The 10,875-nt window shown below is 43.5% G+C and overlaps 1 protein-coding gene across 1 annotated transcript; it reads left to right on the top strand.

Moving 5' to 3' along the window:
• The first annotated feature begins 239 nt into the window (after positions 1-239).
• LOC103459464 (uncharacterized) lies at positions 240-10,582 on the top strand. Its single transcript, XM_008401034.3, has 7 exons — positions 240-1,500; positions 2,768-2,841; positions 3,020-3,248; positions 4,358-6,288; positions 7,188-7,409; positions 9,300-9,444; positions 9,635-10,582. The coding sequence occupies exons 1-6, from the start codon at positions 1,245-1,247 to the stop codon at positions 9,402-9,404; spliced, it is 2,817 nt and encodes a 938-aa protein (XP_008399256.2). The 5' UTR covers positions 240-1,244; the 3' UTR covers positions 9,405-9,444; positions 9,635-10,582.
• Positions 10,583-10,875: the final 293 nt, after the last annotated feature.

Genomic DNA, 10,875 nt, shown 5'->3' with positions numbered 1-10,875 from the left:
CGTTTCATTTTTTTAAAAAACAATAAACACGACATGTTATATGATTTCATATGTTCAGTATTTTTTGTTCAAAATAATGTTTTACGCGACTTAGCAGCAAGTGAAACAAACACTTGGAAATTGGCATCGTGACTGAACAACCTACCTTGCTGGCTACAGACAGAGAGCCGAGATGATTGACAGCTCTCTTAGCCAATCAGAATTCGCGTGGTGGAGTCTCTTTAAAGCTTCTACTAATGGTCTTTGTGTGAAGGCGGGGAGCAGTTGGCTTGGATAGTCTGCTGATTAGCAACAAACAGAAGGTTACGAGTTAGAAAAATTGGATTATTTGCCCACCAGAGCGCCTTCGTGGCTACAGAAGCGGTGTTAACTATGTCGGGGGCCTAATCGGAGCTTGTTAGTTGGCTTTTGAGGGCGAAAGGCGGATATTTGTGAAATTTCGGAGGCTTTCGCGGCGAGAGGGAGAGAGAGAGAGAGAGAGAGAGGGTCCACCTCGCTTTTAGGTCGTTTCAAGTGGCGATGCTTTAGCTGATAGCTGCGTCATCATGTTGCTTCCGAGTCGAGTTGGCGAGAAGGAATCACAAGTTATCGCCGGGAGGTGAGGCTGCCCGCCGTCATCCAGCCCCGGAGGCCACTCCCGACCCTTGAAGTACGTGGAAGACGGGCTGTCGGTGGGAGACTGGCGGCGAAGCCTGCTTAGTTTACGTCGTTGTGGGGACTTTACATCACTTGCCTCGGTGGTAGTTGGCGCGATTCCCCAATTTAGCTGTATTTATTTAACCCACTGTAGGATGTGAATTCGCACGTTTTAAATTCATGTTATTTACAGGAAAAGAGCCTAGAAAGAAAGAAAGTGGAAGTGTAACTACTGATGGGAAGGTATGCTTGCCACAACTGTTTGGATAGTGGGAAGTGATGCTCTCATTGACAGCTTGAACACAAGCAGGACCATCCAGAGAGAGGTCCTCTTTATCTGAGCTTAAACAGGCGTTTCTAAGAGACAATGGGAAACGGTTCTGTTAACTCCCACTGATTGACTCACGTTTTTATTAGATCAAGGCGGATTGATCGGTTTGCTGTGTCAGGGGGTCTCTATCATCACATCCACACGGACTTTGTCTCAGGTCATTTTTTGACCCCCTTTCCTCAACCGTCCTTAATCTGGGTGGGATAACCACACTTTATATAGAGTTGCTTATTTAAAACTGAAAAAAAAAACTTGTTTAAAAAAAAAAAAAAAAAAAATGGACGGCGATTGCACTGTTTATGCGTCCAAGCACGGGATCGAGTCTGCGGGGCGAGGATCCTCTAACTTTGAGGTGATGGACGGGCTGCTGTACCGCAGGAAGTTTGAAAGGGGCTTCATCAACTACCGGGAGGTTCTGGGTGAGGATCGGAGGCATGAGGCCATCTCCACCTTCCACAGGCGGCGACCCGGCCAGCGCCACCTCTCCCTGGAGGAGACCTATAAATGCGTGGCTGAGAACTACTGGTGGGAGGGTATGTTGACACCTGAGCAGCATTACGGGAATGTTTCTGCTTCTCTGATGTCATTCTTTCACTCGCCATCGAGCCAGTTTCCTTGAAAAACAAACACATTTTATTATTTCCTCTTGATGTTGCTAACTTTGGTCGCTTTTTATGCAAAAGATAAAAGCCTAGATCAGGTTTCTGAGCCACTTTGTAGCCATATTTTCCATACACCGTTTTGTTTGCAAGCTGAAACTTTGTATTTTATTGGGATTTTACTGACACAAAGTAGTGTGTCATGGAAGGAAAGGGATACATTGTTTTTGTATGTTTAACTTTTTATTTATTCAGCGTTCATAAGTCCACACGAAAAACTACAGGGGCGGATTTACAAGTTTGTGGGTGCCTGGGCTAGAGCCACTTTTGTAACCAAGCATTCTTCTGCAAATGGAAATTACAATACATTAATAGGTAGAGCAATAAATAAGTGAATATGAATTGACGCTTGGTAGGTTTAATACATCCCCTGAGCAGCAGTTCAATGTTGTTCCCCCAAAAGATGTACTGTCAATTTCTATAAATTTCAAAATACTTGAGCATCACAACGTTTCAGTTCCAGGATCATGGCTGTTGCGATGTGATGTTTTGGAGGGACTTATGAAATCAGTAGGTGGAGTTGGATTGTATTTAAGGATATCAAAGTAAAGGGGGTTGAATATAACGGATAATGCACTTGTCATTTGCACAAGACCTGACAAATGATTGATTTTGCATTCCACTGTATTAGTGATCTATTCCATGTGTCTGTCATGTACAATCTTAATAAAACACATTCGAGTTTGCACTTGTGAGAAATTGTGAAAACACTTGAAGGGGTGTGATTATTTTAATGAGGCATCGTGTTTCATTTTGATGGAAACTGCGCTTTGTTTTGAGTGAACTACATAATTTTTTCCCCCCTTTTTTGGACTCTGGGTTAGGGTTAATGTGTTTTTCCCCCTCTGATAGATGTATCTTTTTTTTTTTTTTATCTGAGAAAGGGGAAAAAAATGGTTTTGACCAAGGGTCTTTGTCCTTCGGAGACCTTTTTACAAACTTCCCTCTGTAACATGGTTGTTTCATAGTCTCTAAGTATGTCACATTTTATTTTAAATAATGTAAAAAGTCAATTTTACATTCGTTTCTGAACTTTATTAAACATTTTGATCTATTTCTGTCCCTCTGTAACTCTCCTACTTTGTCTGTTTTTATTTATTCTAAGGTATTTTCATGTCTGCTCATTTTTTTTCCCCCACAGGAATGTATTTCCAGATCAGAGACTTTGTCCTGCACTGTCCACAATGTAAGAATCTGCACAGTCAAACATCAGCGGTAAGTACAGGACATTTTAATATTCATCTGCTTTACATGTACAGGCATCTAATTTTCTGCATGTTAGATTTCACAACTTTCTTGCCAGTTTCTCTGGTGGTTTCTCTCTCACCCTTCTCTTCTGCAGTGAAGACGTTTTTGTCTCATCCTTCGTCTCTCGCTGTTTTTTGCCTCTCAGGGGTTCGATGGTAGGAGGTGTGTATCTAAGACGGTACCGTCACACGGCGCCGACTTGCTGAGCAAGCTGAGGAGTCAGAGGGAGGCGGGGCAGTTCTGTGACATCACCCTTCGAACCAACGCGGGATCCTTCTCAGCTCACCGAGCCGTCCTGGCCGCCGTCAGCGATCACTTTCATGAAGTTTTGGCCGAAATGGACTCGAGCAAGAAAGCAGACATAGACCTCTCTGGTAGGAATTTAAAATGTCGACATTCATGACGTGGGGCGTTGTGATGTTCTGATTCTCTTTGGTAATGGTTAAGAAAGCCTCTGTTTTAATTTAGAAGATTAGGAATGTAAAGTATGAATCGGTGTAGATGTTTCTTTTGATTACTGGAAAAGGTTATATGTAAACAGAGATGGGTTGCATTTTATTAAAAATCAGTTGTTTTTCACATTTAACATATTTATTCATAAAAGGGGTCCAGATCAGATATTCTGCAAACAATTCTTGTTCTTTTTGTCAGAGATGCAAGGTTTTGAAGAAGTATTTATATTTGAGGCAAGAACAGCTTATGAACAACGTATGAATTTTAATGTGAATTTCAACATTGTTGCAAATATAAACTTTTAAGTGATTTGCATTTGTTATTGGTCCCATTCACTCTCTTACAAAATGAAACCAAGTGAAAACAAGTTTGTAAAGAAGGCCAACCTGTGTGTAAATAAACCTGAATACAAATCCAGCTGTTCTGTGATGAGGCTAAATGCATAAAACACATAGTACGTCTTTTTGACTATAAGCAAAACAATGAAAATTCTAAATACATTTCCAAAATTATAACATCTTGAGTTGGTGTATTAAAAAATAGTGAAGTTTGTGGTTGCAGCAAGATGACTTTAAAGAAACTCAAACCAAGTATGAATATCTTTGAAAGGTACTGTGTGTCTTGAGTTGACACTTTGATGTTGCGGGACGAAATTTGGTAACATTTTTACTTGGAAGCAAATGTAAGCTCTGCTTTTAGATACTTTTAGCTACTCTTCTCTGAATTATTTTCACCCTTAAATAGAACCAAAGGCAAGAAAACTAACTTCAGTTTTCTTGCCTTTGCATAAAGGCGCAGTGTTAGTTTCGACTTGTTTTCATATAATCTGTCTTAGGCAGAGATGAGGTGTTTCTCCGTGTGTTGATGAGTCTGGCTGGTCAGTTTGAGATCTAATCAACAAACAGGCTTGTAGAAACCTTATCTTGGAGTGCAGCTATAGTTTCAAAACAGAAGTTTGTTTTTTTATCTGCAAGTTTGTCTGGTGTTTCCACATCAACTACTCTACTAACTTAATGTCGTCTTGTTTCAGGTTTCAGTGAGGACAGTCTTTTGTCTCTGCTGGACTTCTCCTACTCGTCCACCCTGTGTGTTCGTCAGGAGGATCTCCCAGAAGTCTGTGCAATGGCGCGTCACCTGGGCATGTGGCCGGCCGTGGAAGCCTGCTCTGCCCTCCTCAGAGAGCAGGAGCATCATCTCCGTGCTCCCGGCAAGGCCTTCAGCTCAGCTCACGGCGGTCCGTTCAGCCAGCACCGTCACCACCAAAGGGAAGGACTCTTGAAGCTAGAGAACATGAGTGAAAGCTTTAGTCTAACACTAGAGACGTCCGATGAGTCTTTACAAGGAAGTCCTAAGCGCAACTTGCGCCGAATGCCAAAATCCCAAGTTCAGAATGGCCTCCCTCTGAGTCCCTCGCACAGGATGAAGCTCATGGACTTCAAGTCTCCCTCTTCCAAAAAAGCCAGCACACCTCGCCACGTCATCGTCGCCACTCGGTCACAGAACTACTCGCCCCTCTCGGCGTCAAGCACCCGTCTTCTCCGCTCCTCTCCCGGAGCCGCCAAAGAGGTTCAGAGGTTCCTACCTAAGCCGGAGACGCCTAAGAAGAACAGAAAGTCCCACTCTGTCGCCCAACTGTCCTGCACGTCCAGGTCGCGGCCGGGAGTGTCCTGCAGCCCGGTGAGGGTGAAGCAGGAAGTGGAGGAGGTCGGGGAGGACGAGGAGGATTACGCAAGAGCGCAGGAGAAGTACAAGCTCATGAATGTCCTGGGACTCCAGAGGACGGCTCTCCTTCCCAGACCTGAAGACCTAATCGGCTGGAAGCAAAAGAAACGGCTTCGAAAGCTAAAAGCCAACAACTACTCTCTGACCAAACGACGGAAACCGCGTTCTTCATCCCCCAGTACCTCATACGAAGACATGAAGCTAACACTTCCTCTCTGCGACCCCGTCAACACTCGACTCCTCAAAAAGTCGGTAAAGTCCAAGGGTTTGGGATCCGCCAGAGCAGAGAAGATCCCAACGAAGAGGCAGAAGAGCATCAAGCAGCGCATTCCTCCCTCCGACAGGAGCATGAGAAGTAAAGTGGTCTTACCGGACCTGTTTCCATGTTCCTCCAGGCCAGCGTTTGGTGGTAGGGAACTCAGGCGGTCTGTGAGGAATCGCGACAGTACCCAGCAGCCCCTGCGTTTCAACAGCAAGAAAACCTTTGTAAGAAACGTGGTTAAAATCAAAGCAGAAACGACTGAATACTCCATCTCAAGTCTGAGGCTGTCCACACATGGGCAGAGCGGACACGCGTCTCCGAACTCCCTGCCTTCACAGAGAACACAGAGCAGAAAAAAGGTCGCCGGAGATGCGGTGAAAACGCTCCGGTACAACAGCAGCCGACCGGGAGCGAAAGCCAAGCTGAGACGGGCGTCCACAAAGGAGGAGGACAAGACGAGGGGCAAGTCCAGAGAGGAAGGAAGACCGGCGGTGAAGGATCCTGAACCCAACGGTCTTTCAGAGCATACGCCTCCTCCCTCGATTTATAGTCACCCCCTATACAAAACAATCAAAGAAGAGCCGGCCGATCCAGTGCCAGTCGGACCTTTCCCTGACCCCCCTTCACCAGACCTGGGCAAACGTCAGAGCAAGCCGCCCATCAAACTGCTGGACTCTGGCTTCCTGTTCAGCTTCTGTCGGCCGGCGGGGGGTTCCATGACCGGCCTGAAGAAGGAGGAGGAGAGCGTGGCCATCTGTCTGACGCGCTCCGTGTCTCAGGTTCCTGAAAAATTCGACGCAGACGGGTCTCCCCAGCGGACGCTGAGAGCCAGGGGTCCGCCGGGCCTGAGCGTGGTGAAAAGGGAGGAGAGGCGAGTCGCGCAGGGACAGAGTCAGAGACATGGACTGAAGTCCAGAGAACCCAGAACGCATCTGGACAAATGTGCTGGGTCCAGAGCTACAAGGACGATGCCAAAGGTAACCAATAAGGCAGTTTGAATGATGCTTCGCAGTTCTGGTCAGATTGTGTACCTGCGTTCTTCGCAAACCTTAGAGTAATTTATTTGAGCCTGACTTTGAATTAGAAGAACAATTTAAAATGTGTGTTATAATTAATTAACGATTGCACCCCACTGTGCAGTAAAACAGACCCGCATCATAATGGTTCCACCACCCTGCTTTACAGTTGATATGATCATCTTAAAGCCTTGCGTGTTTTTTTTTTTTTTTTTCATCTTGGTAGGTCATTTTGGATCAGAGGCTTGAAATCTGAACAGAATTGTGTGTTGGAATGAATTAACCAGAAAAAAATGATTAGCTTCTCAATAAGTCCTGACCTGATATCTATTAGAAATTTTAAAAGCTTGGTCTGTGACAGCAAGCCAACCAATTTATATTTATGCCATCAGTTCTTCCTGGAAGTATTTTGCTAAATGTTTTCTGATGGCCTCAGAAAAGTGTTGTTGATGTGCGCCTGGCTATGAAACATTTTGACAAAGTCTGGTTTTATGTTTTTTTTTTGTGGTCGAGTCTGCATAGTGTATCAGAAAATTCACATAAACTTAAAATGTGGCCTCCAAGTACTATGAAATGTCATAAAATTAGGGATTTGGATGCATAATTAACAGCAAAATCAGCTACATTCATGAACAGGACAGCGTCTACATACAGTTTTAGTTACTATTCTCTAGAACCAGTCGAAATTTGGACTGGAAATAAAGTAAATATTTTTGGGAATGTGATTTAATCTGGAAATCCTTAAGACATTAAAAAGATAGTACTGACCTGATTTCAAATAACCAATACACCGACTCTATCAATGCTTTCTGTAAACACGCTCTTTCTTTCTTTATTCTCTAATTTGTTTCCGTATGCAGAGACAAAATAAGGTCCATACCCTGAGCAGCAGCCGGAGCTGCGCCATGCTGGACCCCGTACATCGAGCCCGCCTAAAGCAGCTTCGAGGGCCTCGGAGCCAAGCACCCAAAGTCCCAAAGGCGTCCCACGCCTGTCTGCAATGTCCGGCTGCTTACAAGGACTGCGACGCCCTAATTATGCATCAGCTGAGGCACATTGATGGAAAGCACTGGCCCTGTCCGGTAAGAACCAGCCTCCTAGATGTTACCTAGAACCACTTGCACGCGGACCCTCTTTCAGCATCGGGGATCCAGTTTCAGGGACGATGCTGATCCTGGTGCCCAGTTACACACCTGCTCATTCTGGAAAAAAGAATGGTTGCCTCAATGTAAAAGAAAGCTTTTACTTCGTTTCCTGGCGTAGAAATTGTTGAGACAAAATGGCGTCTGAAAAAAGTGATCTCTGCTAAAGCGAAAGTAGAAAGTTGTTTTTTTTGGGGGGGTTTTTTGTTTTGTTTTTTAGATTTAGCACCATCATTTTAAAATAAAAAGGAGCAACACAACAATGTGCAGCTGAAAACTGTTGGATCTTTTGCTTCCCCAAAAATATGGTTTTTATTAGGCGATGTTTTACAAATAAAGAGATGGACTGCTCCAGCCTGCAAAATTGTAAGTTTTTATTTATTTTTTGATTATATTTTACTCGCTGTGAGTTGGTTAGGGCTCAATTCAGCATTGAGTGCAACTAAAAAGAAGAATAATCTGTTTCACTTTGCTTATGCTGCAGTAATGGAGAGTATTGGTTATATATTGCTTGAATTTACTGACTGCATCTGTATGGATCATCGGAGTTAAAATTGGTTTGTTTAAATGGGGTCGCCTGCAGCACTGTGTGTACCTTGCAATTTTAAAGAAAAGAATAGTTTTTGGATTTTTTTTTTATTATTTGACCCTCTTTACTAGTAACAAAATTGTGGAGGAAAAAACATATTTTGTGTCAAAACATCTTGTAAATGAGTCTGTGGGGGCAGGAACGTGTACGTCCTAAGCCTAAATGTTATTGGTCAGTTTACTTTTGTTTACTTGGTGGCGTGGCGTTGTGCTGGTTTTGTATGATGCGTGTTGGAGATGTGGCTGCGCTCTTGCCGGTCAGGTGCAGTGATAGTTTTGTATGTACCTTCCGATAATATCCAGCAGATGCCCCTGCGTTTAGATGTTGACATTATCTTCACATTATCTTCACAAGTCGAAGCTCAGAATTGAACTGTTTCCACTGATCATCCTTGACATGTTTCTACAGTTTAAAGTTTACTTGTGGTAAAGTCGGTTGATGATGGACTTGATGTGGAAAGACACATGGCTGTCAATATAAGGTTGCACAGTTGACGGTGCAGGTCAGAGGTCAAACGCCAAGCATGAATTCAGAGGAATTGTCTAGATCTGAGAGACAGGATTCTCTTGAGGCATAAATCTGTGGAAGGATCCAGAAACATTTCTGCTGCTTTGAAAAGCCCATTGAGCTCAGTGGCCTCCGTCATTGGTATATGGAAGAAGGTTGGGACTTCTTCAGTATCTAACCTCACCGATTGGGGGAGAAGAGTCTTAGTCAGGGAGGTGACCAAGAACCCAATGGTTACTCTGTTAGAGCTCATTTGTTTTTCCAAAGGTCCTGGAAAGTTTATGAACGCAATGATTTGATGTAGCACGAAATTTTAAATTAAAATAAGTATCCCGTTGTTGCAAAATGGGGAATTAATCGTCTCTGTTTTGAATTTCCAACCTGCTTAAATATGCACATCTCCAAATCATCACAGAAATGGTTCACAAGGGACACAATGGTTCTGTGACTCCTCTAGTTGGTTCCTGGATCTACAGCAGACTTAAACAGACCAGTTCAGTCGTCAAATGTTGCAGTGTTGTCATGTTGGCAAAAAGGGGTTACATAAATTATACTAACAATAAAAGGAACACAGTATAATTCTAAATTAAGAATTTAAAAAATATTATGACATTTCCCCCCACCCCTCTATAAAGAGTTCTGTGTTGCACCACAGCCACAAAACGACTTGCATCACTGGAGTCTCGGTGAAGCCTGCGTCTGTTTACTCATTTTCTTCCATCTTCTCTCTGCAGCTCTGCAGCAAGACCTTCTTCAGACTGAGGAATGTTCGGAATCACATCCGCACCCACGACCCAAAGTTGTACAAATGCCGGAGCTGCATTGCAGCCGGTTCGTGAGGCAGCTGGAGACGCCCGCTTCTAGCACAGGCGCATGGAGGTCGGTGAAACGAATATTCTCCAAAACCCGAGCTGCACGTCAGCTGTCCTGACCGGGGCTGTTGTTGAGTGAAAAGGGGCATTTGTTTTAACTTTTGTTTTGATTGTAGCGCAGTGCGACCGCCTGCGCTCATCGATTTCCTTTTCGTCCTCCTCTCTGCTTCATTAACACGAGTTGTTTGTCGTTTCAGGATGAAAGCCATCAGTGTCTCACCAGCAGCCGTCGGGCTGAAGCCAGAGGCACATGATGTGGATCCCAAGCTTGTACATACTGAATCCAGTCACACTTGAGCACAACGGTCTGCGGGAAGGCGTCACTGCTGTTATCAACGATTACTAAAATTATTTAAATAATCAAACCAAGGTTGCCGTTCCTGTTTGCTTCTTTGGTAGCTACAGAAACTTGAACATTTACTCTCAGGGGGGTGGGGAATGCGATGCCACGTTGTACAGCGATTTCACGTCACGGTTGTATAAAAGGATAAAAAAAAGAAAAAAAAGAAATGTAAAGTGATTGATATAACTATTACTGCTACTTATTGTTACCTTTATTTTTCTATGTATAGATGAATGTTGAGTGCACTTATGTCATAGCTTATGTTGTAAACCTAAGAAATGGTAATGAAACTGAAGGTTTGAAGTCTGAGGTGTGGGAATACTTGAAGTTGTGAAAGTGCTGGGGGTGGGGGGCATACTTGAAATTGGAAAGGTGGGGGTCCGGTTGATCTGTTTCCTGTGGTGTGCTAATGTTTCAATGACTTGATGTCTTTTGGCATTGATCTGATGGGGAGTGCAGGCGGGGAGGAGGGGTTGTACGAAGACACCGCTGCATGTGTATCTTCAGGCCATTTGTAGTCCTCTGCCTTTTCTAAGGCTGCAGGGTTTAAAAAGGGAAAAAGTGTCGTTTTTATAAATGTGAATTTCTTAACTTTATTCAAGATGGCCACATCACGACAGATGTTTTATTAATCTCTTCTTTAATGCAAGACCAGATCCTCTTGCTCTACTTAAGTTTCTCCCTCTACTGAGTAAATGCAATGTGCACATACAGAGATGTTTATGTATCACAAAATGATTTTAGAAATAAATGAGCTGTCTCCTGCTATCTGTTTAAAGATTAAATAAATTTTTGCCTTTAATATCTTGTTTTGGTTTTCTTGCGTCTTTGTTGCACATTTCAAGATGAGGGTTTCCATGATGAAGTAAATGGTAAATGTTCTTGCATTCTCTTGTTTAAGAAGGCAGCACCACCTGGTCACAGCTTCTCAAATACACACACACATATACTGTATATGTATCCTGGTGTCAGATCAAGAGTTAAAGAGAGATGCCCCATTTCAAAGTGTTAAGTCAAATCTCTTCAGTCATTTGATAAATACAGCATTTTCATGATTGAAGGTAATGTAGTTACTTGAATGTGCTATAAAATGGC

Source organism: Poecilia reticulata, chromosome 2, assembly GCF_904066995.2.
Source record: "Poecilia reticulata chromosome 2, P_reticulata-male-v2, whole genome shotgun sequence".
Classification (NCBI taxonomy): domain Eukaryota; kingdom Metazoa; phylum Chordata; class Actinopteri; order Cyprinodontiformes; family Poeciliidae; genus Poecilia; species Poecilia reticulata.
This window is presented reverse-complemented; position numbering and strand designations above follow the sequence as displayed.

Bases quoted from the DNA above. Each gene is read 5' to 3' on its own strand.
- LOC103459464 (XM_008401034.3), top strand. From the start codon at position 1,245: ATGGACGGCGATTGCACTGTTTATGCGTCCAAGCACGGGATCGAGTCT. The intron at 1,501-2,767 runs GTATGTTGACAC...TTTCCCCCACAG, and splicing joins TGAGAACTACTGGTGGGAGG to GAATGTATTTCCAGATCAGA. The intron at 2,842-3,019 runs GTAAGTACAGGA...TTTGCCTCTCAG, and splicing joins TGCACAGTCAAACATCAGCG to GGGTTCGATGGTAGGAGGTG.